The sequence below is a fragment of the Jaculus jaculus genome, chromosome 16 (genome assembly GCF_020740685.1).
Source record: "Jaculus jaculus isolate mJacJac1 chromosome 16, mJacJac1.mat.Y.cur, whole genome shotgun sequence".
Taxonomy (NCBI): Eukaryota; Metazoa; Chordata; class Mammalia; order Rodentia; family Dipodidae; genus Jaculus; species Jaculus jaculus.
Window position 1 is genome coordinate 45,728,075 of NC_059117.1, and position 25,451 is coordinate 45,753,525.

At 44.7% G+C, this 25,451-nt stretch overlaps 1 protein-coding gene and 1 long non-coding RNA gene across 5 annotated transcripts in view; one reads left to right on the plus strand and one right to left on the minus strand.

The window, feature by feature from the left end:
• Positions 1–2,054: 2,054 nt before the first annotated feature.
• LOC123455330 lies at positions 2,055–18,820 on the minus strand. Its single transcript, XR_006633842.1, has 2 exons — positions 18,688–18,820; positions 2,055–3,044 (listed from the first exon to the last, which is right to left on the minus strand). It is a non-coding gene; the product is annotated as an uncharacterized LOC123455330 (long non-coding RNA).
• Positions 18,821–19,004: 184 nt separating this feature from the next.
• Avl9 (AVL9 cell migration associated) overlaps positions 19,005–25,451 on the plus strand; it is a 119,939-nt gene continuing 113,492 nt past the window's right edge. For 2 of the 4 annotated variants that reach the window (XM_004652754.2, XM_045135831.1), the window contains exon 1: positions 19,005–19,152. In XM_004652754.2, coding sequence (XP_004652811.1) covers positions 19,060–19,152 — 93 coding nt within the window. In that variant the 5' untranslated portion in view covers positions 19,005–19,059. The other 2 variants (XM_045135832.1, XM_045135833.1) reach the window with 2 other exon arrangements.

The window sequence follows — 25,451 nt, forward strand, 5'->3', positions numbered from 1 at the left end:
ATCCCTGCCTTCATCCCCAACATGATATAAGCAACTACTCAGAGTAATACAGCGAGTTGTTTCTGCAAGTTCCTGCATTGAAAAGACTCCCGAGCTCCAGATGTGTGGTTTTTCTCTGGTGGCCAGGAGAGGTCTGGGTCATCTGACGCTCATCATCCTCCTCAACCCCTAGGGAGGAACCAGCAGGCCTGGTTCTTCCCTAGGCACTACCTACCTGACTGGGAAGGAGCCCCGCACTTCCATGACCAGCCCCTTTGAACCCATGATTTCCCCTGAACTCTCTCTCCTGAGACTCCACTACTCCCTCCTTATCTCCTCCCATTCCTCAGAACAAAACTGTGTAAACACACTAACACCACCCTCCCCTTCCCCTATCCAGAGGCTCCTCTTCCTACTTAGAGATAGAGGCATGGTTTATATCTCTGATCCCACCCACCAATCTCTGTCTAACCCCCATTACGGCCATCTTCCAGGGCTTCCCAACCTAGGTTCATTTCTTCCACTTGAAAAGATCCCCATCATCTCCTTTCATCACTCCTCCCTCTTTCCGGGCAACACTCACAGGTCCCTCCTCTTTAAAGATTACTAAACTTTCCCTTATACCTGAATAAGACCACCTTGAGACAGACCTGCCAGATGACACACTACTCTCCAACAATTTTATCTGTTCCTGCCTCATATACAGGAGGATCTATGGTTGATTCCCCTGTCAATCTTCACATATGATGAGCTTGTGGATGCCATAGAAGAACTCTGGTTATAAGAAACCTTCATTCCCTTCATGCTGGAACAGATGCAGGTTTTTTGTTTGTTTTGTTTCTTTAAGAGAAAGTGAGAGAGAGAGAGACAGAGGGAGAGAGAATTGGCACCCCAGGGCCTCAGCCACTGCAATCAAACTGCTGTACCTAGTGACATGTAAAACCTTGTGCTTGCCTTACCTTTATGTGTCTGGCTTACGTGGGATCTGGAGAGTTTAACATGGGTCTTTAAGCTTCCAGGCAAGTGCTTTAACCACTAAGCCATCTCTTCAGCCCCAGATACAGTTCTTTTTTTTTTTTTGTTCAAGGTAGGGTCTCACTCTAGCCCAGGCTGACCTGGAATTCACTATGGAGTCTCAGGCTGGCCTCAAACTCACAACGATCCTCTTACCTCTGCCTCCCAAATTCTGGGATTAAAGGCATGTGCCATTACACCCTGCATGTTATTGTTTCTGTTTGTTTTTAAGGTATAATCTCACTCAAGCCCAGGCTGACCTCGAATTCACTCTTATCTCCCAACCTCTGCCTCCCAAGTGCTGATTTATATGAGGGAGACTCTAGAAGCACTGGGATTGTAAAGCATATCTTCTCCATTATATCTTCCTGGAGGGCTGCTTGCTTAGCTGTTTGATCCACCACTTGGTTTTCTTGACTTATCCAATCTCAATTCTTCATATGTGCTTGGCATTAGACTACTGCCACATCTCAGGGAGCCCAGACTGCTTCTAGAAGCTGGAGGATTTGATCACTGTGTGTGATTTCTATCCCCCACCCCAAGTTAATAGCTCTCTTTCTCAATATAGTGCCCATGTATGTGGCGAGTAGCAAAGGCATATTAACAGTCAATGTAGATGTTCACCTGCTTTCCCTTTGCAAGGAGGAGTGCACAGGTCAGTGCATGGATTTCAGCTCTTTGAGCCAACCAGTGATTAGGTAGTCAGCCTTCTTTAACAAATTGCTCCTCAGTGGTCACTGCATACCAAGTGCAGTATTCTCCTAGTTGTAGGTTTCTGCTCCCATCAGTAAAAAGATTAATGTCTGAACCTTTAGGCCCAGACACAAAGTGAAATTTTCCTCCATAACCCCTCCACAGTCCTGGAGGGGTTCTCCCTCCTCTTCAGGTGGCTGGGTTTAGGGCCAGAGTGGGTTTTACTCATACACAGGGATTTTTCTCCCAACATGGCCTAATATTGAGCCACTTACTCTGTTGTGCCAAGACTCCTGACCAGTAGCCAAGTCCCCTGGTCACCCAGGAGTCACCCATAGAACCACCACAGAAGCCGAGACACTTGAATGTAAAAGCAACAGGTTTCTTTATTGTAAGCCTAGGTCTGGGCTCTGTCCCCACAGTCCAGCACAGTGGTAGTGAGGGAGAGAGACCCTTTCTTTTGGGGGAAGGGGTTCATATGGGAATTCAAACAAAGAAGTAGGGGATAGATACATGATTGGTTGATTTAAACAGTTCTAATTGGCTTGGGGTTTCAGCAGGCAAAGTTGGGGGCAGGAGCTAGGGGCACTCCAGGCAGATGAAGTAATCTCCATTGTCCTTGAAGTGGAGATAACTCAGTTTCTTATCTAAGCAGGTGGTCGGAGGCCAGAGACCCCCACCCCCCGACAGTAGTGTGTTTCTGCAATGTCCTTGAAGTGGAGATACCTCAGAAACTTTAGGGGGAAAAGCAGCGATTAAGCAAGCAAACTTTACAGAAGCAAAAGGTCAGCACATTGGCCAGCTAGTTCTCTAAGTCAGGCCTGGGCCTTTTTTTTAAAAAAGTGGTTATATTTTGTCTCTCAACTCACCAGTCATCCAGTGGCTGGCTGCCCTATTTAGCAAAAAAGGCGACCTGGTGCCATACTTTGACAGTGATGCTTTGTCCCTGAATCAGTTTGTCTGCCTCTTTTACGAGCACTACTGTTGCTGCTAGTGCTCAGAGGCACTACCATGGGAGCCATTCCTAGGCCACTCCAACCTTTTGGACAGGTATGCCACTGGTATATTCCATGGTCTCAGTCATTGGGTTTGGACCTCCAAGCCAATTCACCCCTTCTCATGTATGTAGAATGAAAGGGGGCAACTGACATCTGGGAGTGCCACTGCAGGAACTTCACTCAGTCTCCTTCTGAGTTGGTCAAAAGGCATTTTCTTCTCCCCCTTCCCCCCATGTCAATGGGTCTTGAGTAGGTCCTCAGAGGGCATTGTGGAAAGGCGTAGCAATGGTGAAGAATCTGGGATCCAAGTTTGACAAAATCTGGCTGCCCCCAAGAACTCTCTGAGATGTCTCTTGAATACTGTAAAATCAAAACAAGTTACATGTTTTCAACATGTAAAGGAAGGCATAGCATAAACATTTTTAACATCTATAAGACATAGCAAGGAGAGACTTGAACAATGCAAACCCAATAATCATCAAGCAAACATCAAATATCTGCAGTTCAAGTCTAATATCATAACCAGTGACTGAAAGTCTCTGGATTTTCCAATTCTACTCCTCCAGCTGGGCTGGGTAGCTAGAGAAAACTTCCATCCTTAGCCAACATCCTCCATGGAAGCCCTTTCATAGTCCTGGTGAATCTATACATACTTGGGTCCCCACTGCAAACCACAGTCCATCTCTGTAGCAGACAGCTTCAGGTTCACTGAGATGAACTTTCAGACTAGACACAGTTATGGAGGAAGGGATTTATTGAAACTTACAGGTCCAGAGGAAGTTCCATCATGGCAGAAGTAGTTGGCCTGCCTTCACAGGCCCAAGCAGAGAGAAGCAAAAGCCATACAGCACACTTCAGGAACTCCAGCTAGGCACTTTGCATATCTTTAGATTGAAATCTGAAACCCACCACCACACCTTAAGATCCACCCAGTGATACTGTCTCCAGCCTGGTGGCAGCAAATGCAAACTACAAACAAAAAACTGAATATATTGGGGGCCATCTATTCAAACCACCACAATCTCTCAATGGCTTCACCAGCCTCTTCATGACAGTCATTATGCTCCACCTATTTGCTACATCTCAGGAGCTGCTCCTACAGCCATATGCACTTCATTAACACCCCATGCATTTTTTGTGCTCCCCATACCAATAATAGGTGTGTAAGATACAGCCATCTTCTTAATTCAGGGACAAAATAAATTGTGATTTTTAAAAACAGGCTCCTTTTCAGTCAACTCTTTTCCAAGAGTTTGCATTTCTATCATAATCTTTTCTCAGACATTCTTTCCATTGTTTCAATGTTAAGTAGTTGGGCCATCTTCCTTAAAGTGAGGCTGGAGAGATGGCTTAGTGGTTAAGGTGTGTGACTGCAAAGCCAAAGGACCTAGGTTTGATTCCCCAGGACCCATGTTAACCAGATGCACAAGGTGGCACATGCATCTGGAGTTCATTTGCAGTGGCTGGAGGCCCCAGTATGCCCATTCTTTCTCTTCCTGTCCCCCTTTCTCTCTGTTAAATAAATAATAAAATATTTTTTAAAGATTGCTAGGAGGCTGGAGAGATGGCTTAGTGGTTAAGGTGCTTGCCTGCAAAGCCTAAAGACCCCAGTTCAATTCTCAGGGTCCCGCATAAGCCAGATGCACATGGTAGCACATGTGTCTTGAGTTTGTTTGCAGTGGCTATTCTCACTGGCGTACCCATTCTCACTCTCATTCTCTCTCTCCCTCTCTCTGTCTCTAATAAAAAAAATAAAAATAAAAATCTTTGGGGCTGGAGAGATGGCTTAGCGGTTAACAGCTTGCCTGTGAAAACCCCAGTTTGAGGCTCGATTTCCCAGAACCCACATTAGCCAGACGCACAAGGGGGTGCACACATCTGTAGCTTATTTGCAGTGGCTGGAGGCCCTGGCGTGCCCATTTTCTCCCCCCCCCCCCTCTCTCTCTCTCTCTCTCTCTCTCTCCTACTCTCAAATAAATAAATAAAAGCAAACAAAAATTTTTTAAAAAAATCTTTAAAAAAAGATTGCTAATGTGTTTGAAAATAGCAGTGTCAATAACCATTGTCTGTGCCAGTAATTTTAAAATGACTTGAGTTTTTTTCCATCTTAAATCTCTCAGTCCCATAGCTTTAGCCAAGCACATCAGTCCATTATAAATTTAATCTTCATCAAACTTTCTGAGCCTGGGCAGAAGAACACAGCCAGCCCTTATTCCAGTAGCCGAGTTCCAACACGGTTTTCTGCAGTCTTTTCTTCATCTTAGAAAGTTCATAAGCCAAGCTTCCCAGTGCAATTCTCTCTGCACTTAGCATTTTTGAACTCTCATCAGAGTAGCCAATAAAACTTGGCTAACCATTCCAGAAAGCTTCTTCGGTTGCAAGCACCAAGTTTTCCATTCCTCCAGCACACATTTTCCAAAAGACCAAAATCCACATAGTCATATTTATCTCAGCACTCTCCACACTCAAGTACCAATTCTGTAGTAGTCATCTTTAGGTACGGAGATGAACTTCCAGTCAAGACACAGTTATGAGAGGAAGGAAACGTATCTGAAGCTTACAGATCCAGGAGAAGTTCCATAATGGCAAAAGAAGTTGGTCCCCTTTTACCAGACCAAGCAGAGAGAAAGAGAGAATCCAAAAAATATACCAAAAGCAAGCAAGCACACTTCAGGAACACCAGGAAAAGCTCAAGCACTTTGCATAATTTTAGACTAGAATTCCAAGTCCACCCCTACATCTTAGGGCTTGATCCTAAGATCCACCCAGTGACAGCTCCTCAGCCAAGGTATCTGGAAATCCAAGAAGCTTTAGTAAAACTCCTGAACTCCTATGGGGGGAGGGGGGGAGGGGAGGACATTTATTCAAACTACCCCAGAAGAGGTTCCCTAGCCATGATTTTGGGGAATTCATATGTGCCTAACCCTGTGTGATGCATAAGCAAGGGAGGAGAAGAGAAGCTTCTCCCTCAAGTAGTTACTTCCTGGCTGGCCCCCTGAAGAGGACTTAAGAAAGCCTTACCATAGAGCCACACATATAAACCCACACCTAGTTAGCTCTTCTATCACAGAGGTGTGAGTGACCACTAAGGTAAAATGGCTTCCAGCAGAACCATATATTAGAGCCCAGTCAGATCCCATAACCACAGGGCTAAGGGACCATTATAGTCATTCACAAATTCATTCAGAAATTATGCATTCCCATTTTATATCCCTACTCTATTATTCTGGAGAACAATCTATTTTTTCCTTGGAGACCATTGCCATATCAGTAGCACAATGAGGCTTCAGATGCAATCTCATGTGGGGTGATCAAGCCCACACCAGCCCTATCTGTCTATTTTCTGGGGAGTCATTACCTGGTTCAGATTTCTGGCCTGGTCTCATTTTATTCCACTCGGGGACTCCAGTCCTGTGTCTCACAGTCCCCTGGGACAACTGGAAGGGGTCCCTGGAATTATGTTGAGAGTATGTGCTTCCCAGTTCCAGGGAAGGCCTAGGAGTGACAGCATCCCTTTGACCAATGGGGGTTGTGGCAAAGGATAACTATGCTGGGTTCTCCAGAGATGTAGCAAGAATTTCTCTGAAATGATTACTCCAATACCAATGAGAGTGGAAGAAAGGGGTCTATTTACCTGGGGACTGGAGCTAGGATCACTCCCAAAGAAACTCTGGCCCCAAGCTCAGCCTGCACTTCCATTTTATACTCTAGCATTTTCAGTTTATACTCTACCAGCAAGGCAGATTCATAGCAGCAAGGTTGAACAAGCTAGCAAATGGGGACTTTCCAAAAGCATACATGGCATTTAGCTACATGGTTTCCACTGCCAAGGGTAAACTCTATTTTGTCTTAACCATATCCTCCTTCTGACTATTCTGGGAGGGGCTTTTCTGGGCCTTTCCATTCCATTGAGCAGGAAGAGATTGTGTCTGGAAACAATAAGCACCTACAATAAATCAGCACCTACAATAAATCATTAGGAAGTGGTCTTTTCTACCTCAAAATGAAATCTATAGACCAGAGAATAAGGTTCAGAAGTTCTTATGAGATAAGGAAGGCTAACAGAAAGCTAGAAGAAGCCATTCTACATATAATTCAATGGGAGAAAGAGATACCACCAATGAAGATACTCAACAGTGGACACTGCAAGCCTTATAATTGGCCAGCCAGCCCGAATGAGTCAACGGATGCAATAGTGGCATGTCTGTCATGGTGGAAACCAACTGCCCTCCAACTGGACTGGAGGCCAGCTCCATGGGAGGAAACCCATCCCTGATACTGAAAACTTAAAACAGGGGTCGTCATGAGCCCTGGGGGTGAAACATCTGCTGATGTCTGGAAAAATGTATATACTATGCTTATCAACTGCCCAGTAAGCGCTTCTCTTAATATTTATACCCTTATGTTAATGCTACTCTCACTTTGGGTAGAGAATCTTCTCTTTTCAGATGATAGTGACCTTGGAATGACTCAGAACATATAGTGCTGGAAAGAAGTGACTGGAGTACTGAGTAACATCTCGATCACACCTTCCAAGGGTCAGGGTCTAATGTGGAAGAGGTGGCAGAAAGAATGTAAGAGCCAAAGGAAGGGTAGGACTCCTTACCAGATATAAAATGGCCTGGATACCCATGACCTCATAGTGCCTGACACTACCTACACAAGACCATCATAAGAGGAGGAAAAGACCATGACATCAAAATAAAAGAGAGACTTATTGAGATGGGGAGGGGGTATGATGGAGAATGGAATTTCAAAGGGGAAAGTCGGGGGGGGAGAGGGAGGGTATTACCATGGGATACTTTATATAATCATGGAAAATGTTAATAAAAATTGAGAAAACAAAAAGAAAAGGAAGGAAGACAGAGCTCTTATCCAATGAGGCAAGAAGGGCTTTTAGAAACCCACCTCTAGACTCAGGTTGGGTTTTTATTTATTTATTTATCTGAGAACCCCTGGATAGATGGCTGATCTAATCAGCCCAGCCCTGACATCAGATGCCTGAAGTCAGGATTTCTGGAAAAGAGCAATTTTCCCCCAAATCTTAATAATCTAGGAAAGGCCCTCCTGGAAGTGGGTAGAAGGACTCCTGTGATAGTTTGAATGGATGTCCCCCAACTGATTCAAGAGTTTGTTAAAGCTTGTGATTAAGATATCCAGCTACCTGGATAGAGGTGTCATTATGGGTGGATCCTAGGGTTCAGCCCTAAGGTGTAGGGATTGAGTTGGAGTTCCAGTCTAAATACATGCAGAGTGCTTGAGTTCTGACATTATGATGTTCTGGAGTGAGCTTGTGCAGGTGATGGTTGCTTTTCTCTCTGAGTGTGGATTTGGTAAAGGGAGCCAACTTCTTTCAGCATTATGGAACTTCCCCTTTATATGCAAATTTCAATAAATCCTTTCTTCCTATAAACTGTATCTGGTCTGGAGTTCCATTCTAGAAAACTGAGGCTGACTAATACAACTCTGTAAGTGGGCAAAGATAAGAACAGGCCAAGGCTGAAGGAATAGCTTAGTGGCTAAGGCATTAAACTGTGAAGCCTAAGGACCCAGGTTCAATTCCCCAATATCCATTAAACCAGATGCACAAGGTGGCACAAGCATCTAGAGTTCATTTAGCAGGGGCTAGAGAACCTGGTGTACCCATTCTATCTGCATCTCCCCCCACCCTCCACCCCGCCCTTCCTCTCTCTCTCTCTCTCAAATAAATAAAAAAAAATTTTTTTAAGTTTTTTTAAGAACAAGCCAGCCCCTTCTGATGTTTGTGACCTGTAGTAAAGTGAAATGACTTAGATTTTCCCCTATAGGCACATGGTCAGTTTCCATGTTTAGCTAAGGAAAGCTATTCACATGAGGGTCCTTTCACTGTAAGTTGCCTAGACAATCTCTATCTATTGTTCTTCACTGAGACATTCCCTGGAAGGCACTATGTGAGCTACTGGGGCAAAGTGGCTAACACCTGTCCAAGCAACTTAAAGTCTGAGCAACTCAGAAGCAAACAATATGACATGGTGCTCACACAAGTGCAATAGTGGCACACAGCCATGTTGGGTAACCAATTGCTCTTGGATTGGCTAATAGATGTGCTCAGTGGAGAGGAAACCATATCTGGAACTGGGAGAAAAGTCAGAATCACATCCAGATAATGATTCTACTTTCCATTGTCAAGCTCCCACTAACCTTAGACTATTGGGGGAAGGGTCTAAACCCTTTTAATTCTCTCTAAATTAATAATGATTATCCCATTAAACCAGTGCTGACTTCACTTTCCATTGAAGAATCTGCTTCTCTTTTTCAGATGGGAAATGGACCTGAGGAGATAAATGACCCACAGCACTCCACCCAGCCTCAGCTAAAACCACAGAGGAATTGGGGAAATGAGCAAGAGTGCTGCTCTCTTAGTTAAGCTGATATTAGCACAAGAGTGATGGAGAAAGATACTGAGGACACTTAACACCTACCAAACCAGAGATCCAGATGGTCCTAAGTGCCCATCACTGATGTAGACTTAAAGTGCTCCCAGCATGGCTCAGGGAATTTTGCAGAAGAGGGGATGGAAAGATTGTTATTGGCACACGAGTTGGGACATTTTGCACAGAGACATTGCCCTCCTCCGCGCCCCCCCCCCCATAATGCATGGCCCACAATCCCCATGGAGTTGATCTGCATCCCCAACTAGGAAGGCCTCTTCAGAAAAGGGGCAGGGAGGAGGAAAAGGATGGTACCAACATGTAATGTTTACATATAAAATATGTCCATATCTAACAATAATAATAATAACAAAAACTTAGGATATGTGAAATATCATATGGAAACCTACTTTCTAAATTAAAATATAATTTAAAAAATAAGAGAATTAATAGAAGAATCTTGCAGTGATAGATATTCACTGAAGTCACAAGTTATTTATTAAATGAAAATAGCAGAGCCACATGTGAGATATGTCCTCATGAGTTGTTAGAGAAGGCCCAGTGGCCCTCCTAATAGTATAGTATATTGATACTGCTCTTGTTTGCCTACCAGAAATGAACAGTAAAATCCAGCGACTAAAGTCTCCTCAAGCTCTGCTTATAGAATATAGAGAAACCTAGCTGGAACAGAACTAGAAGCCTCAGCCCTACCAAATAGCTCTCACAGTGCCAGAAGGTACTATACAGATTGCTGGGCTAGAAAAGTCACCAACGGGCCTCACCCACCTATGGAGCTTGTGAGCTACAATACTGACCTCCAGGCAAGAGGTGCCTACTGGTGCAATGGTGGCATGGCTGCTATGGTGGTAAGCAATTGCTACTTAATTGAATTTGAGACACATTCTACAAGAGGGAATTCAAGACCAGGTCAAAAAGCCCATGGCTGGGAAGATCACAGGTGCTAGATGGGGAACCTAATACTGTTGTTTTGCTTAACAGGTAGGTTTTTAATCTGTTTTCTGAATATTTATGTTTATAGCCACAGATTACTGTTGCTCTCACCCTTGGATAGAAAGTTTTCTTTTTGCTGTATGCTATGGTCATTGCAAAGTCTCATAAATGGTAAAAGTTGTAAAAAAAAAAAAAAAAGAAAAGAAAAGAAAAAGAAAGAAAAAGAGTTAATTTGCACATTAGAATACCTATGAGTTGAGCTGGGAAGATGGCTCAGCACTTAAAGGTGCTGCTTGCAAAGCTTGTGTGCCTAGGGTCGACTTCCATGTACCCATGTAAACCAGATGCACAATGTGATGCATGCATCTGGAGTTCGCTTGCAGTGTCAGGAGGCCTTGGCTTGCCCATTCCTTCTTTCTCTTTTTCATATATCTGTCTCTGTCTGCTTGAAAATTAAATAAATCAAATAGTTGTGTTTTTTTTTTTTAAGAATAAGGGTTACAGTATATAAGTTTTATTTATTTATTTGAGAGAAAGAGAAAGTCAGATAGAAAAAGACTGAGAGAGAATGGACGTGCCAGGGCCTTCAGCACTGCAAATGAACTCCAGACATATGTGCCACCCTGTGCACATGTGCGACATTGTGCAATTGGGTCACTGAGTCTGGTTTATGTGGGATCTGGAGATTCAAACATGAGTTCTTAGGCTTTGTAGGCAAGAGCCTCAACTGCTAACCTATCCCTCCAGCCAGAATTTATTTTATTGTGTTCTTTCTTGAAGCAAGACACAAAAAGAAACAATAGGCCAATTCCAATTTTTTAAAACTTTTTTTTTTTCTTTGTTTGAGGAAGAGAGAGGGACAGAGAATTGGTGTACCATGGATTCCAGCCACTGCAGACAAACTTCAGATGCAAGATGCATGCACCACCATGTGCATCTAGCTTATGTGGGTTCTGGGAAATAAAACCTGGGTCCTTAGGCTTTGCATTAACCACTAAACCATCTCTCCAGTCCCCCCCCTTTTTTTTTGGTTTTTAAACTAATTATTTATTTTTATTGACAACTTCCAGAAGTATAGACAATAAACCATGGTAATCCCCCCCCACACACACACACTTTCCCCTTTGCAACTCCACTCTCCATCATACCCCTTCTCCCCCTCAATCAGTCTCTCTTTTATTTTGATGTCACCATCTTTTACTCCTATTATAGTAGTCTTATGTAGGTGGTTTCAGGCACTGCAAGGTCATGAATATCCTGGCCATTTTGTGTCTGCAGGAGCATGTTCTAAGGAGTCTTACCCTTTCTTTGGTTGTTACATTTTTTTTTTTTTCAGCTACCTCTTCCGCAATGGACCCTGAGCCTTGGAAGGTGAGATAGAGATGTTTCAGTGATGATCACTCCTCTGTCACTTCTTACCACTCTGGTACCTTCTGAGTCATCCCTAGGTCACTGCCATCTGAAAAGAGAAGATTCTCAAGCTGGGCATGGTGGCACACACCTTCAATCCCAGCACTCAGGAGGCAGAGGTAGGAGGATCGCCATGAGTTCGAGCCCACTCTGAGACTCCATAGTGAATTCCAGGTCAGCCTGAGCTAGAGTGAGACTCTACTTCAAAAAGAAAAAAAAAAAAAAAGAGAAGATTTTCTAACCAAAAGTGAGAGTAGCATTAATATATGGGTATGAATGTTAAGAGAAGTGATTGCCAGGCAGTTTGGTAAACATAGTATACATATTTAGCCAGACACAAGCAGATGTTATATACCTCTAGGGCTCATGACTTCCCCTGTGATAGGTTTTCAGTATCAGGCATGTATTCCCTCCCATGGGTGGGCCACCAGTCTAATTAGAGAGGGTTGTAATGTTTGGGGGGGGGTTTATCAGGGACCTCCATGGCCAACAATTCACTGGAATGTATCCTATCCTGGACACTGAAAATTTTCTAGTGACAATCTATGGTTTGTTTTATTTATTTATTTATTTATTTATTTATTTATTTATTTATTTATTTTTGAGGTAGGGTTTTACTCTAGCCCAGGCTGACCTGGAATTCACTATGGAGTCTCAGAGTGGCCTTGAACTCATGGCTATCCTCCTACCTCTGCCTCCTGAGTGCTGGGATTGAAGGTGGGTGCCACAATGCCCAGCTTGAGAATCTTCTCTTTTCAGATGGCAGTGACCTAGGGATGACTCAGAAGGCACCAGAGTGGTAAGAAGAAGTGACAGAGGAGTGATCATCACTGAAACATCTCTATCTCACCTTCCAAGGCTCAGGGTCCATTGTGGAAGAGGTAGCTGAAAAAAAATGTAACAACCAAAGAAAGGGTAAGACTCCTTAGAACATGCTCCTGCAGACACAAAATGACCAGGATATTCATGACCTTGCAGTGCCTGAAACCACCTACATAAGACTATCCAGTCTCAGGGTAGCATCAAACTCATGGAGCACATCAGGGATGGGAAATAAATCCATCTAAAATTCAAGGACCTTCCACCTCAGTAAAATTTCTAGTTCAGTGGTGTAGGGCATGCAGGAATAGTCCTTCTAAGATGAAGGATAAGTTGTTGCATCTGACCCCTCCTACAAACAATGTCTACTGGGCTCATTTGGATTTTGGAGACAGCAAATTTCTCATTTGTGTGTCTTATTCCTTCCCATAAACCAAGTGACTTGGAAAGCTACTAGTTTTCAGTGGGGCTCAGTACAAGAAAAGGCTCTTCAACAGGTTCAGGCTGCTGTGCATGGTGCTCTGCCACTTGGGTCATATGATCCAGCAGATCCATTGGTACTTGAGGTGTCAGTAGTGGATAGGGATACTGTTTGGAGCCTTTGGCAGGCCCCCATAGGAAAATCACAGTGGAAGGCCTTGGGATTTTGGAGCAAGTCCCTGTCATTATCTGAAGACAATTACTGTCCCTTTGAGAGATAGCTCTTGGCCTGCTATTGGGCCTTACTGGAAACTGACCGTTTGAAAATGAGACATCAAGTTACTATGAGACCTGAGCTGCCCATTATGAGCTGGGTGTTACCTAACCCACCAGGACATAAAGTTGGATGTGCACAGCAGCAGTGTATCATCAAGTGGAAGTGGTATATATGTGATTGGGCTAGAGTAGGCCCTGAAGGCACAAGTAAGTTTCATGAGGAAGTTGCCCAAATGTCTATGGTTTCTACTCCTGTTACATTGTCTTCTGTTCCCAAGCATGCACCCTATGGCATCTTGGGGTGTGCCCTATGATCAACTGAGGAGGAAAGAACTAGGGCATAGTTTGCAGATGGTTCAGCACATTATATGGGCACCTCCCAGAAGTGGACAGCTGCAGCTTTACAGCTCCTTTCTGGGACAACTCTGAAGGACTGTGGTGAAGGGAAGTCTTCACAATATGCAGAACTTTGGGCAGCACATATGGCTGTGCATTTTGCTTGGAAGGAAACATGGACAGATGTGCGGTTACACCCTGATTCATGAGAATGGCTGGATGGTCCAGGACTTGGAAGGAGAACAATTGGAAAACTGGTAAGAAGGACATTTGGGGAAGGTTTATGTGGATAGAACTCTGAATGGGCAAAGAATCTAAAGATACTTGTGTCCTATGTTACTGCTCATCAGAAGGTGAACTCATCAAAGGATGACTTTAATAATCAAGTAGATAAGCTGACCTGTTTGGTGGATAGTGGTCAACCTCTTTCCTCAGCCATCCCTCTCATTACCTAATGGGCCTATGAACAAAGTGGCCATGGTGGCAGGGATGCAGGTTATGCATGGGCCCAACAACATGGATTTCCACTGAGGCTGACCTGGCTATGGCTGTGGCTGAGTGCCAAATTTGCAAGCAGCAGAAACCAACACTGAGCCCCCAATATGGTAGCATTCCTCAGGGTGACCAGCCAGCAACTTGGTGGCAGGTTGACTACATTGAACCATTTCCATCATGGAAGGGGCAGCTGTTTTGCTCTTACTGGAATAGACACTTATTCTGGGTAAGCATTTTCTTTTCCTGCATCTAGTGCTTCTGCCAAAACTACCACCCAAGAACTTACAGAATGCCACCATCATGGTATTCCACATAGCATTGGTTCTGACCAAGAAACTCACTTCATAGCCAAGGAAGTACGGCAGTGGGTTCATGATCATGGAATTCACTGGTCTTATCATGTGCCCTACCACCCTGAAGCAGCTGGCTTGATAGAATGGTGGAATGGTCTTTTACAAAAAGAGCTCCAACTAGGTGGCAACAGCTTGGAGGGCTGGGGGAGTGTCCTCCAGCAGGCTAAATCAGTGTCCTATATATGGTGATGTTTCTCCTATAGCCTGGATTCATGGGTCCAGGAATTAAGGGGTGGAAATGGGAGTGGTCCCACTTACCATCACCCTACGTGACCTATTAACCAAATTTTTGCTTCCTGTTCCTGCCACCTTATGCTCTGCTGGCCTAGAGGTCTTGGTGCCAGAGCAGAGAGTGCTTTTGCCAGGAGGCACAAAGAACATTCCATTGAACTGGAAGCTAAGACTTCCCCCTGGCCACTTTGGGCTCCTGATGCCCACCAGTCAGCAGTCTAAGAAAGGAGTTCAGTGTTAGCACGGTTGATTGATGCAGACTACCAGGGGGAAATCAGACTGCTCTTCCAAATGAAGATAAGGAAGAGTATGTCTGGAGTGCAGGAGATCCATTAGGGCATCTCTTAGTGTTACCATGGCCTGTTATCAAAGTCAATGGACAACTGCAACAACCCAATCGAGATAATGTGATAAATGGCCCAGATCCTTCAGGAATGAAGGTATGGATCACCCTTCCAGGTAAAGAACCAAGACTTCCTGAGGTGCTTGCTGAAGGTGGAGGAAATACAGAATGGGTAGCAGAAGAAGGCAGTTACAAACACAAACTAAGGCCACGTGAGTAGTTACAAAAATAAGGACTGTAACTGTCCATGTTTCTGTCCTACCTTGATACAGAGTGTTTGTACATATCTCCACCAATATTAAGACTATATCACTAGCTAACTGTTGCTGAATTTCTATCTGACTTATTATATTAGAGACTAAGCATTCCTCAAGGAACTTTGCTTTGTGTTGGAGAGAAGATTTTGCATTTCTGGTTGTATGTGGGATAGTTATGCTGTGTTAGGCAGAATTATGAGCTTGTTACTATTTTCATTTGGAAATTAAGTATGATGTAAGGAGATATGGTTTGGTGTCAAGTTGACAAGGGGTGGGCTTGTGATGGTTTAAGTGTTGTCAACTTGATCTGTTTAGTAATCCACAGAAATCCCTTTCAGGTGGGTCTCCAAGGTTGCTTCCAGGAAGGATTAACTGAAGGAGGAAGTCCTTCACCCAGAGTGAACCCTTCCCCTTTCAGATGGGAGCTTTATATAAGGAAGGTCAAAGTGAAAAGAGCCCCCTTCCTTCTATTGGTGCTGGAGCTGTTTGCTGCCTTCCAGTGTTGACTGAAGACCAATATCAACTGAAGACCTGTGTAGAGAAAAAACCAGTGGCTCCTCAGGACAACATCTGCCTCACATTTATTAAAATGGTATTCAGACTAATGGAGAGAGGGAGGGGATATGATGGAGAGCAAAGTTATAAAGGGGAACATGGGGAGGGGAGGGAAATATCATGGGTTATTGTCTGTAAGTTAGCAGTTATCAATAAAAATACATATATATTTTTTAAAAAAGGTATTCAGTTAGACTGTAATATTAGCTATCACAACTGTGGAAGATGTCAACACAAGTTACAGCAAGAAAACAGATAAATCAGGTAGTAAACGTTTGGGTTGGAGAGATGGCTCAGCAATTAGAGGTACTGAACACAAAAAAGGTAACCTCAAGGGCTGAAAAGATTGCTTAGTGGTTAAGACACTTGCCAGTTAAGCCTATAAGACCTACAATGTCAATTACCAAGTATCCACATAAGCTACATGCACAAGGTGACACGTGCATCTGGAGTTCATTTGCAGCAACTAGAGGCCCCGGCCCACCCATTATCTCTTGATCTGTCCCCCTCTCTCAAATAGTAAATAAATAAATAATAAAGTAACATTGGAGCTGGTGAGATTTTTCAGTGGTTAAGGCACTTACTTGCAAAGCCTAATGGCCTGGGTACTCATGTAAAGCCAGATGCACAAAGTGACACATCCATCTGGACTATATCTGCAGTGGCTACAGGCCCTGGCAAGATCTCTCTCTCATTCCCCCCCCCCTCTCCTCTCTTTGTCTCTGCTTCCAAATAAATACATTAGTTAAAATATTTTTGAGGGATGGAGATATGACTTAGTGGCTAAGGTGTTTGCATGCAAAGTCAAAGGGCGTAAGTTTGATTCCCTAGGACCCACATAAACCAGATGCACAAGGTGACGCATACATCTGGAGTTTGTTTGCAGTGGCTAGAGGCCCTGCCACACACACACACACACACTCTCTCTCTCTCTCTCTGCCTCTTTCTCACTCTCTCTCAAATAAATAAATAAATATATGTTTAAAATTTCTTTTGAAATATTTATTTATTTGAGACAGATAGAGAGAAAGAGGCAGACAGATAGAATGGACATGTCAGGGCCTCTAGCCACTGCCAATGAACTCTAGATGCATGCACCACCTTGTGCAACTGGCTTATGTGGGTCCTAAGTAATTGAACCTGGGTCCTTAGGCTTTGCAGGCAAGTGCCTTAACCACTAAGCCATCTCTCCAGCCTTGAAAATATTCTTTTTTAAAGAAAAGGTAACATGGAGCTAGAGAGATGGTTTAGCACTTAAGTGCTTGCCTGTGAAGCCTAAGGACCCTGGTTCAATGCTGAATTCCCCAGGACCCATGTAAGCCAGATGCACAAGGGTACACAGATGCCTAGGGTACACAGTGGTAAATAAGAGACCCTGCCCTCAAGCAAGGTAGAAAGTTAGGACTTCCACCTAAGATAGTCCTCTGATGCCAGGCTGGACCTCATACCTCTACCTCCCAAGTGCTGGGATTAAAGATGTGTGCCACCACACCTGGTTGAGTATTTTTAGTTGTATTTACAAAATTCTACTGAACCATATAAATTGATTCAAGAAGTCTTGTTTTCCTCAGCTATGCTTAGAAGTCTTTTTTTTTTAAGTATTTATTTATTTATTTATTTATTTGAGAGCAACAGACACAGAGAGAAAGACAGATAGAGGGAGAGAGAGAGAATGGGCACGCCAGGGCTTCCAGCCACTGCAAACGAACTCCAGACGCATGCACCTAACGTGGGACCTGGGGAACTGAGCCTCGAACCGAGGTCCATAGGCTTCACAGGCGAGCACTTAACCGCTAAGCCATCTCTCCAGCCCTGCTTAGAAGTCTTACATTTCAAGAGCAGAGGTAGAAGATGTCAAATGCTAAGTTTGCCTACACTAAAATGTGTGACTTGTAACAGTAAACTTCAAAGCCATTTATTACAACAATCTCAAATTCTGTTGTATAGTTGAAGTAGGGATGTATCTTTTAGTTTATTCCGAAACTTCCCTAAGTAGGTCTTGTCAAATCTGTTAGTATTTCCATTATTCACTTTTAAATTGATATGAGACTTATTTGAAAATATACTACAATCAGTAAAGAAATTGAAAACTCTAGTAACACCAAATCCATATATTTTGTGTTGACAATTGTAAACACAAAAGATGCAACGAAAATTGATATTTTAAAATCACAGTACTATGGCTGGAGAGATGGCTTTAGTGGTTAAGCGTTTGCCCGTGAAGCCTAAGGACCCCAGTTTGAGGCTCAATTCACCAGGACCACGTAAGCCAGATGCACAAGGTGGCACATGCATCTGGAGTTCATTTGCAGTGGCTGGAGGCCCTGGCATGCCCATTCTCCCTCTCTCTCTCTCTCTGCCTCTTTTTCTGTCTGTGTGTTCACTTTCAAATAAATAAATAAAAAATGATCAAAAAATATTTTAAAAAATCACAGTACTAAAACAATCATTTTACAGGTGTCCATCTAAACTTTATTGTTAATGATATTGTGCTTCAGGCCTTCAATTCCAAATTCTCATACATACATCCACACATACATTTATTTGTTGATTTATCATTTAATTATTTTGTGGGATTAGGCATGGTCTCCCTGTGTAGTCAGGCTTGGCCTCAAACTCGCTATGTAAACCAGGCTGACTTGGAATTTGCAATCCTTCTACCGCCACGGCCTCTCCAAATCCTGGACTAACAAGTGCACACTCACTACATAGGAGTATATATCAAAATTAAATGGAGAGGGAAATCCTCACCAAAGCCCTAGAACAAAATAAAAGAAAAATGTAAGTAGGCAAGCGATGTAAACGCTGAATACATAAGATATGAAACCTTACCAATATGCCTCTAAGTTGTTGGAATTCAAGGCACAAAGCCTCCAAGCCAGAGGCAGTAATTAGAGAATGAACAAAAGCACATTTATTTTTACTTTATTATTATTTTGGTTTTGCGAGGTAGGGTCTCACTGTAGCGCAGGCTCACCTGGAATTCACTATGTAGTATCAGGGTGGCCTCGAACTCAGGGTGATCCTCCTCCCTCTTCCTCCCGATTGCTGGGATTGCAGGCGTGCGCCACCATGACCCGCTGAAGCACATTTATAAAAAAGAAAAGTTGGGGGAAGAAGAAAGAAGAGGTAGGATAGACAACAAACCTTCGGAGGAGGAGCTGGCATGACCGCCGCCACGTCCTGGCCCCTACGCGCTGCGACTGGTTCTCGGCTGTCAGAACCTCCTTCCGCCCAACAGCCAGAGCCCCGGCCCCGCCCCGCCCTCGGCAGGCCCCGCCCAGGCCCTGACTCCGCCCCGCCGGGGCGAGGGACCGTCAGGTGACAGCCCGGAAGCGGACGAGGAAGGGCGGCCGCGGCCCGGAGGGGCTGCGCGGAGGTGCGCGAGCTGCAGGGCGTCGCCCGCCCCCCCGCGCGGCTCCCATGCGGCGCTGAGCCTGACGCCCAGGGCCGCGGCTCCCCGTCCTCCCGGGCCGCCTCGGCGGTCGAAGTCGCGGTGCGGGCCTGCGGCAGGCGCCGATGGAGAAGGCCGGGCGTGAGGGTGACGGCGCCCCCCGCGGGCCCGTCCTGCACATCGTGGTGGTCGGCTTCCACCACAAGAAGGGCTGCCAGGTGAGGAAGGGGCCCGGGCCCCGCGCTCGAGCGTCCGCCCCTGCTGGCTCGCGGGGCGCCCCGGCCGCCGAGGCCTTTCCTGCTCCCGAGAATTGCTTAAAGGGTAGCGGAGATCTGGCTGCCTGGTAGGTTTTTACGTTCTTGTGGTAAAGTGGGAGGAAGGAATGAAGATCGCCCATCTTCCCTATCCACCAGTGTCCCCACCGACTTGCCAGATACCCACTGTAATGGGAATCTACACAAAGTCAGTCTTTGGACTCTGTTTTCAGGGTAGTGGGTATCGTAGGTTTTCCACGCGCAGGTCGGATAAGCAGGTACTACAGAGGAAAATCAACTTTGTTTATCTCTGATGTCTAAATCCTAGAACCTGAGGGTTTCGGTTGGTGGCCGACCTCGCCCCAGCCCTGTGGGAGGATTTAAAAACAAGCTTGTCCAAAGATTGGTCAGGTTGACGCTCCAGTTCAGTTGCAATAAATAAAAATGTTCTTGCAGAACAAATTGTGTAAGTAGACATTTGTTAATGTCGCAGCCTATCTGACTTGGAGCATTTGCTAATGTGTGTATTGACACTCGAGGAGCAAAAGAGAAGAGGATTGTTTAGTCTCCACACTGGAAAGCAATGATGTCATAATGTACTAGTGCATACTAGATTGAAATGCATTCTTACCATATTGAAAATACTGATGGCTCCTGTTAGGTAATGTAACATTTGGTTTCTTGCTTTTCACAGAAAATGTAACATTTAGAAGACTTAATTTGCAGAAGTTCTGTTTGTTAAATGAGAATAGTAAAACAGAACAAGGTTCTTGCCTGACCTTGTCCAAAAAGTAATGAAGGGAATGAAAAGATGGTTGTGTTTGTATTTTTTTAAAATATTTTATTTACTTATTTAAGTGAGACGGGGGGGGGGGGGGGAGAGGGAGGGAAGGAGGGAGAGAATGGGCTCTCCAGGGCCTCCAGCCAGTGCAAATGAACTCCAGATACTTGCGCCCCCTTGTGCATCTGGCTTACATGGGTCCTGGGGAATCGAACCAGGTTCCTTTGGCTTTGCAGGCAAACGCCTTAACCACTAAGCCATTTCCCTAGCCCTGTTTGTACAAGTACTAATGTCAAAAAAAAAGCACTCAGGAAGTTGAGGTATGAGGATTGCCTTGAGTTATGGTTGGCCAAGTGTGGTGGTTTGATTCAGGTGTCCCCCATAAACTTAGGCGTTCTGAATGCTAGGTTCCTAGCTGATGGAGATTTGGGAATTAATGCCTCCTGGAGGCCATTGGTAGGGCTTGTGGATATTATAGCCAGTTTCCCTATGCCAGTGTTTGGCACACTCTCCTGTTGCTGTTGTCCAGGAGTAATGTTGGCTAGGAGGTGATTCCTACCCTCTGCTCATGCCATTCTGGAGGTTTCCCTCAAATATATAAGCCAAAATAAACCCTCCCCCCCCACACAAGGTACTGTTGGTCAAGTGTTTTCTAGCAGCAATGTGAACCTGACTGCAACAGTAAAGTTGGTAGGGAGAGTGGGGTCTTTGCTGCCTGACACCCGACTATGTGGCTTTGGCCTTTTGGAGCTGATTTTATTTTAAATTTTTTTTTCTTGTTTATTTTTATTTATTTATTTGAGTGCGACAGACACAGATAGAAAGGGAGAGAGAGAGAGAGAGAGAGTGAGAGAGAGAGGGAGAGGGAGAGGGAGAGGGAGGGAGAGAATGGATGCGCCAGGGCCTCCAGCCACTGCAAATGAACTCCAGACACATGCACCCCCTTGTGCATCTGGCTAACGTGGGTCCTGGGGAATCGAGCCTCGAACCAGGGTCCTTAGGCTTCACAGGCAAGCGCTTAACCACTAAGCCAACTCTCCAGCCCTTGGAGCTGATTTTCAAGAGGAACGTGGATGTATTTGAAATATCGGCTTAAAAGATGCCTTGCAGTGCTGTAAGTACAACTTGTTGGATTATTCTGGTCAGAGTCAAAAGACCTGAATGCAGTAAGCACTATGGACTATAAGGTTTGGTTTGTGAGGGTGAGAAAGAGCTTTGCCTGGATTGAGCTGGAAGCAGTTTGTGTGAGAGACTTGCTATTATGCCCATGTCCTGAGAACTTGTGCAGGGTTGCTTTGCGTAGAAATGGACTGGTGTGAACAGAGGGATATGTCACAGAAATGAAATCTTTGGGCTGAAACTACTGTCCATTCAGCTGCAATTATATAAGTGATTAGAACCTTTGAGATTGGGCAACAGAAAGAATGTAGACTCTTTTGAAGGTGCCTGAATGCTCAAGGAGTATCCTGTTCTTTATCCCCCCCCCCCCGGAGATTATCAAATTGGCAAAGTGGCATAATACCCCATCTAGTATTATGGAGTATAAGAAATACAGGAAAGAAGGTCATTGAATTTGCAGCATAGCCTTGTGTTTTGGAAATGGCCATGGGCAGTGTGAATCAGGATTGCCTGCATGGAGACCCAGTGGAGCCATGAGGATGGACCATGGGTTGCACTAGAGACCCAGTGGCGATGTCCAGTACCACGAGATGGCTCCCAAGGAGAGCTCCTGACCCCAGATGACATTTTCTAGGACTGTGAGTAGCCTAGCTGGAGGGGCAGAATTGGAACTCCAGAGATTTGTCAGTGGTTAAAATTATAAGACTTGGAGATTTGTCACTGATTAGAGTTGCTGGACTAGGAGCTACAGAGTTTGATGTTTGCCCTGTTCAAATCTTGTATTGGTTGCATATTTCTTTGCTATGTCCAGTGCCATGTATTGCAGTGAATATTTATCCTGTGCCATTATGGGTTTTTGGTATTATGGTTCAATTAAAAGACTGTGTATTATGGGGATGATTGAACATCATTGTGATTGATAAAACTATGGGGACTTTTAAAGTGGGACTGAATGCATTGCATTTTACATCATGGATAGTTATCAGTTTGTGGGGACCAAGAGTAGATTGGTTCAGGTGTCCCCCATAAACTTAGGTGTTCTGAATGCAAGGTTCTCAGCTGGTGGAGATTTGGGAATTAACACCTCCTGGAGGTGTTGAGTGTGGGCTTATGGGTACTATTGCCAGTTTCCCCTTGCCAGTATTTAGCATACTCTCCTGTTGCTGTTGTCCACTTGATGTTGGCTAGGAGGTGATGTCCATCCTCTGCTCATGCCATCATGGAGCAGAATTCCTCTCGAGTCTGTAAGCCAAAATAAACCCATTTTTCCCACAAGCTGCTCTTAGTCAAGTGTTTTCTGGCAGTAGTGCAAAACTGACTGCAACAGCCAGGCTACACCAACCCTGTCTCATAAAAGGCTACTAACATTTTTTTAAATTTTTTAAAATTTATTTGAAAAAGAGAGAGAATGGCCATGCCAGGCCTCTTGCCACTTTATACGAACTCCAGAAATAGGTGCCACCCTGTGCATCTGCCCCCACATGAGTACTGGGAATCAAAATGGTAAGAGCAGGCTTTACAAGCAAGCCATCTCATCTCTCTCCAGCCCCAAGACTATTAATTTTAATACTATATTCTTTGTCTCTCAAATAAAAATAGTATACAGTGACACTAAGAAGAAAGCATTACTCAGTGCAATACTAGAAGATTTTCAGCACTTTAAAACTATGTTTTGGGGGCTGGAGAAATGCATTTAAAGACACTTGCCAGCAAGCCCTGATGGCTCTGGTTCAGTTTCCCAGTACCCATGTAAAGACAGATGCACAAAGTGGTTCATGAGTCTGGAGTTCATTTGCAGTGGCAAGGGGCCCTGGCACACCCATGCCCTCTCTTTCTTTTTTTTCTCTCACTGCTTCCAAATAAATAATAAAATATTTTAAAGAAATGTCTTACTGGTCACTTCATAACTTTCTTTGGATATGGGTAAAGTAATGGAACTTGGAGGAGGCAAAATAATATTACTGAGCCAGGTATGGTGGTGCACACCTTTAATCCCAGCCCTGGGAGGCAGAAGTAGGAGGGTTGTTTTGAGTTTGAGGCCAGCCTAGAACTACAGAGTGAGTTCAGGTCAGCTTGATACACACATTCTCCCTCTCTGTCTCTGTCTCTCTCTCCCCCTCTCCTGGAGCCAGAATTGTAACATTTCTTCCTACCCCACATTCATTCTTCTGTGGCTTTTTAGAAATCTTTCAGGGTAAAAACGAAAGGTGTTGAAAGTCATCTCAGGGGTAGATAAGAAGAAACTTATCTGTCTAGGTAGAAAGTAGGATAAAGTCTCTTAATTTTCTGTTTATTTTTATTTATTTACTTGAGAGCAACAGACAGAGAAAGAGAATGGGCGCACCAGGGCTTCCAGCCGCTTTAAACGAACTCCAGACATGTGCACCCCCTTGTGCATCTGGCTAACGTGAGTCCTGGGGAATTGAGCCTCGAACTGGGGTCCTTAGGCTTCACAGGCAGGCGCTTAACCACTAAACCATCTTTCCAGCCCCCTCTTTTTTTTTTTTTTTTTTTTTTGAGGTAGAGTCTCTCTCTAGCCCAGACTGGTGGCCTTGAAATCACAAGCAAGCCTTTTACCTCTGCCTACTGAGTATTGGGATAAAGGCATGTGTAGCTACCCCAAACTCCTTTTTGTGTTTTTCAAATGTGTGTGTGTGTGTTTATAAATTAAATTAAATTTTGAAAGCAGAGCAAGAGATAGAGGGAATGAACATGCTGGGGCCTCTTGCCACTGCAAATAGACTCACCCTTTGTACATCTGACTTTATATAAGCCCTGGAGATTTGAGTCCAGGCTGTCTGGGTCTACAAATAAACACCTCTAACTGCTGAGCCATCCCTCCTACCCATTGTTTTGTTTTTGTATTTTTTGTTTTGAGAATGAGAGAGAATTGGCATGCCAGGGCCTTAACCACTGTAATCAAACTTCAGACTCTTGTACCACCTAGTGGGCATGTACGACCTTGTGCTTGTTTCACCTTTGTGTACCTGGTTAAGGTGGGATCTGGAGAGTCAGCTATGTGCCTTAACCGTTAAGCAATCTCTCTAGCCCTTGTTTTTGTTTTTGAGGCATGATCTTATTCTAGCTTAGGCTGACCTGGAACTTACTGTTTAGCCCAGTCTGGCACCAAAGTCTTAGTGATTCTCTTAACTTTAGCCTCCTTAGAGCTGGGATTAAAAGGTAGGTACCATCCTGCCTGGCTAGGTGACTGGTTTTGTAAAATAAATTTTGTCCTGGGAGTCAAGTGACCTGGATATTTTATGAGTTTTAGGTATTGACATAGAGAAAGAGAGGGAGAGTGAGGGGAGAGAGGGAATTTTGCTGCATGGAGTGGCTTAATCAAACCTAGAAACCCTACACTCAGGATGCCAGGGCAGGAGACTCCTGAGTTCAAGGCCAGCCTGGCCTACATAGTGGGATCCTTCTCGAACAAACAAAAAAAAGAGACGTGCCATACGTACCCCCATGGCGGCTGGTGCCTGTGGGCCGTACACCACCCTCTGGGAGGCGGCACGCAGGGAGCCATGTTTGTGGTGCGCAGCATCACAGTGGACCATAAGGATTTCATCCACGATGTCTCCTTCAACTTTCATGGGTGCCACATGGCCACCTGCTCCAGCAACCAGAGTGTCAAGGTATGGGACAAAATGAAAGTGAGGATTGGCATTGTACCACTAGCTAGAAGACACCTAGTGGATCTGTAAGGCGTGTGACATGGCTCTTCCTGAGTTCTCCAAAATTCATTAAATGGATCTTCTGCTAGCAGAAAGCACAGCTGAGCAGCAGCTAACTGGATAACTCGGGTGTTTTGCTACTTTTTGAATGCACACAGGACAGGAATGGAGAGTCAACTCCTTTCCCCTTCCCCATCGCTGTTTGACCTCTCCCAAGATACACCAGCAGCCTGCTCACTACTAAACACAGCCCAAAAGACCTTTCAAAAGACAGTGCAGAGAAAGCCACCAGGCTTGACTTGAGCCGCAGGAAAAGCCAGGCAAGGGGATTTTCCACTCAACCTGGAGCTCTCTGCAAGCTCAAGAAACGTGAAGGGAGAACAGCAGTGAACAACGGAGGAGCAGATCACAAGGTAGAAGAACACGGGGAACAGCGAGAGAACTAGAGCAGCATCGGCAGCCTCCCCTCCCCCACTGCCAGTGCCCAGCTCCAGCAAACAGAGCAGTGGTCCAGGGACCCGGCAATGCCAACTTGAACCAACAGTGGGACCCAAGCAGGAGCAGAGGTACCTGGGATTACACCAGGGAAGGGCCTCAGTTGGTCACAAGCTGACTTGGAACCCTCAACAGATCAGAAATCTTAACCTCCTTGTTGTCAGGATTAAGGGTGTGGGTGGGGCACCACACAC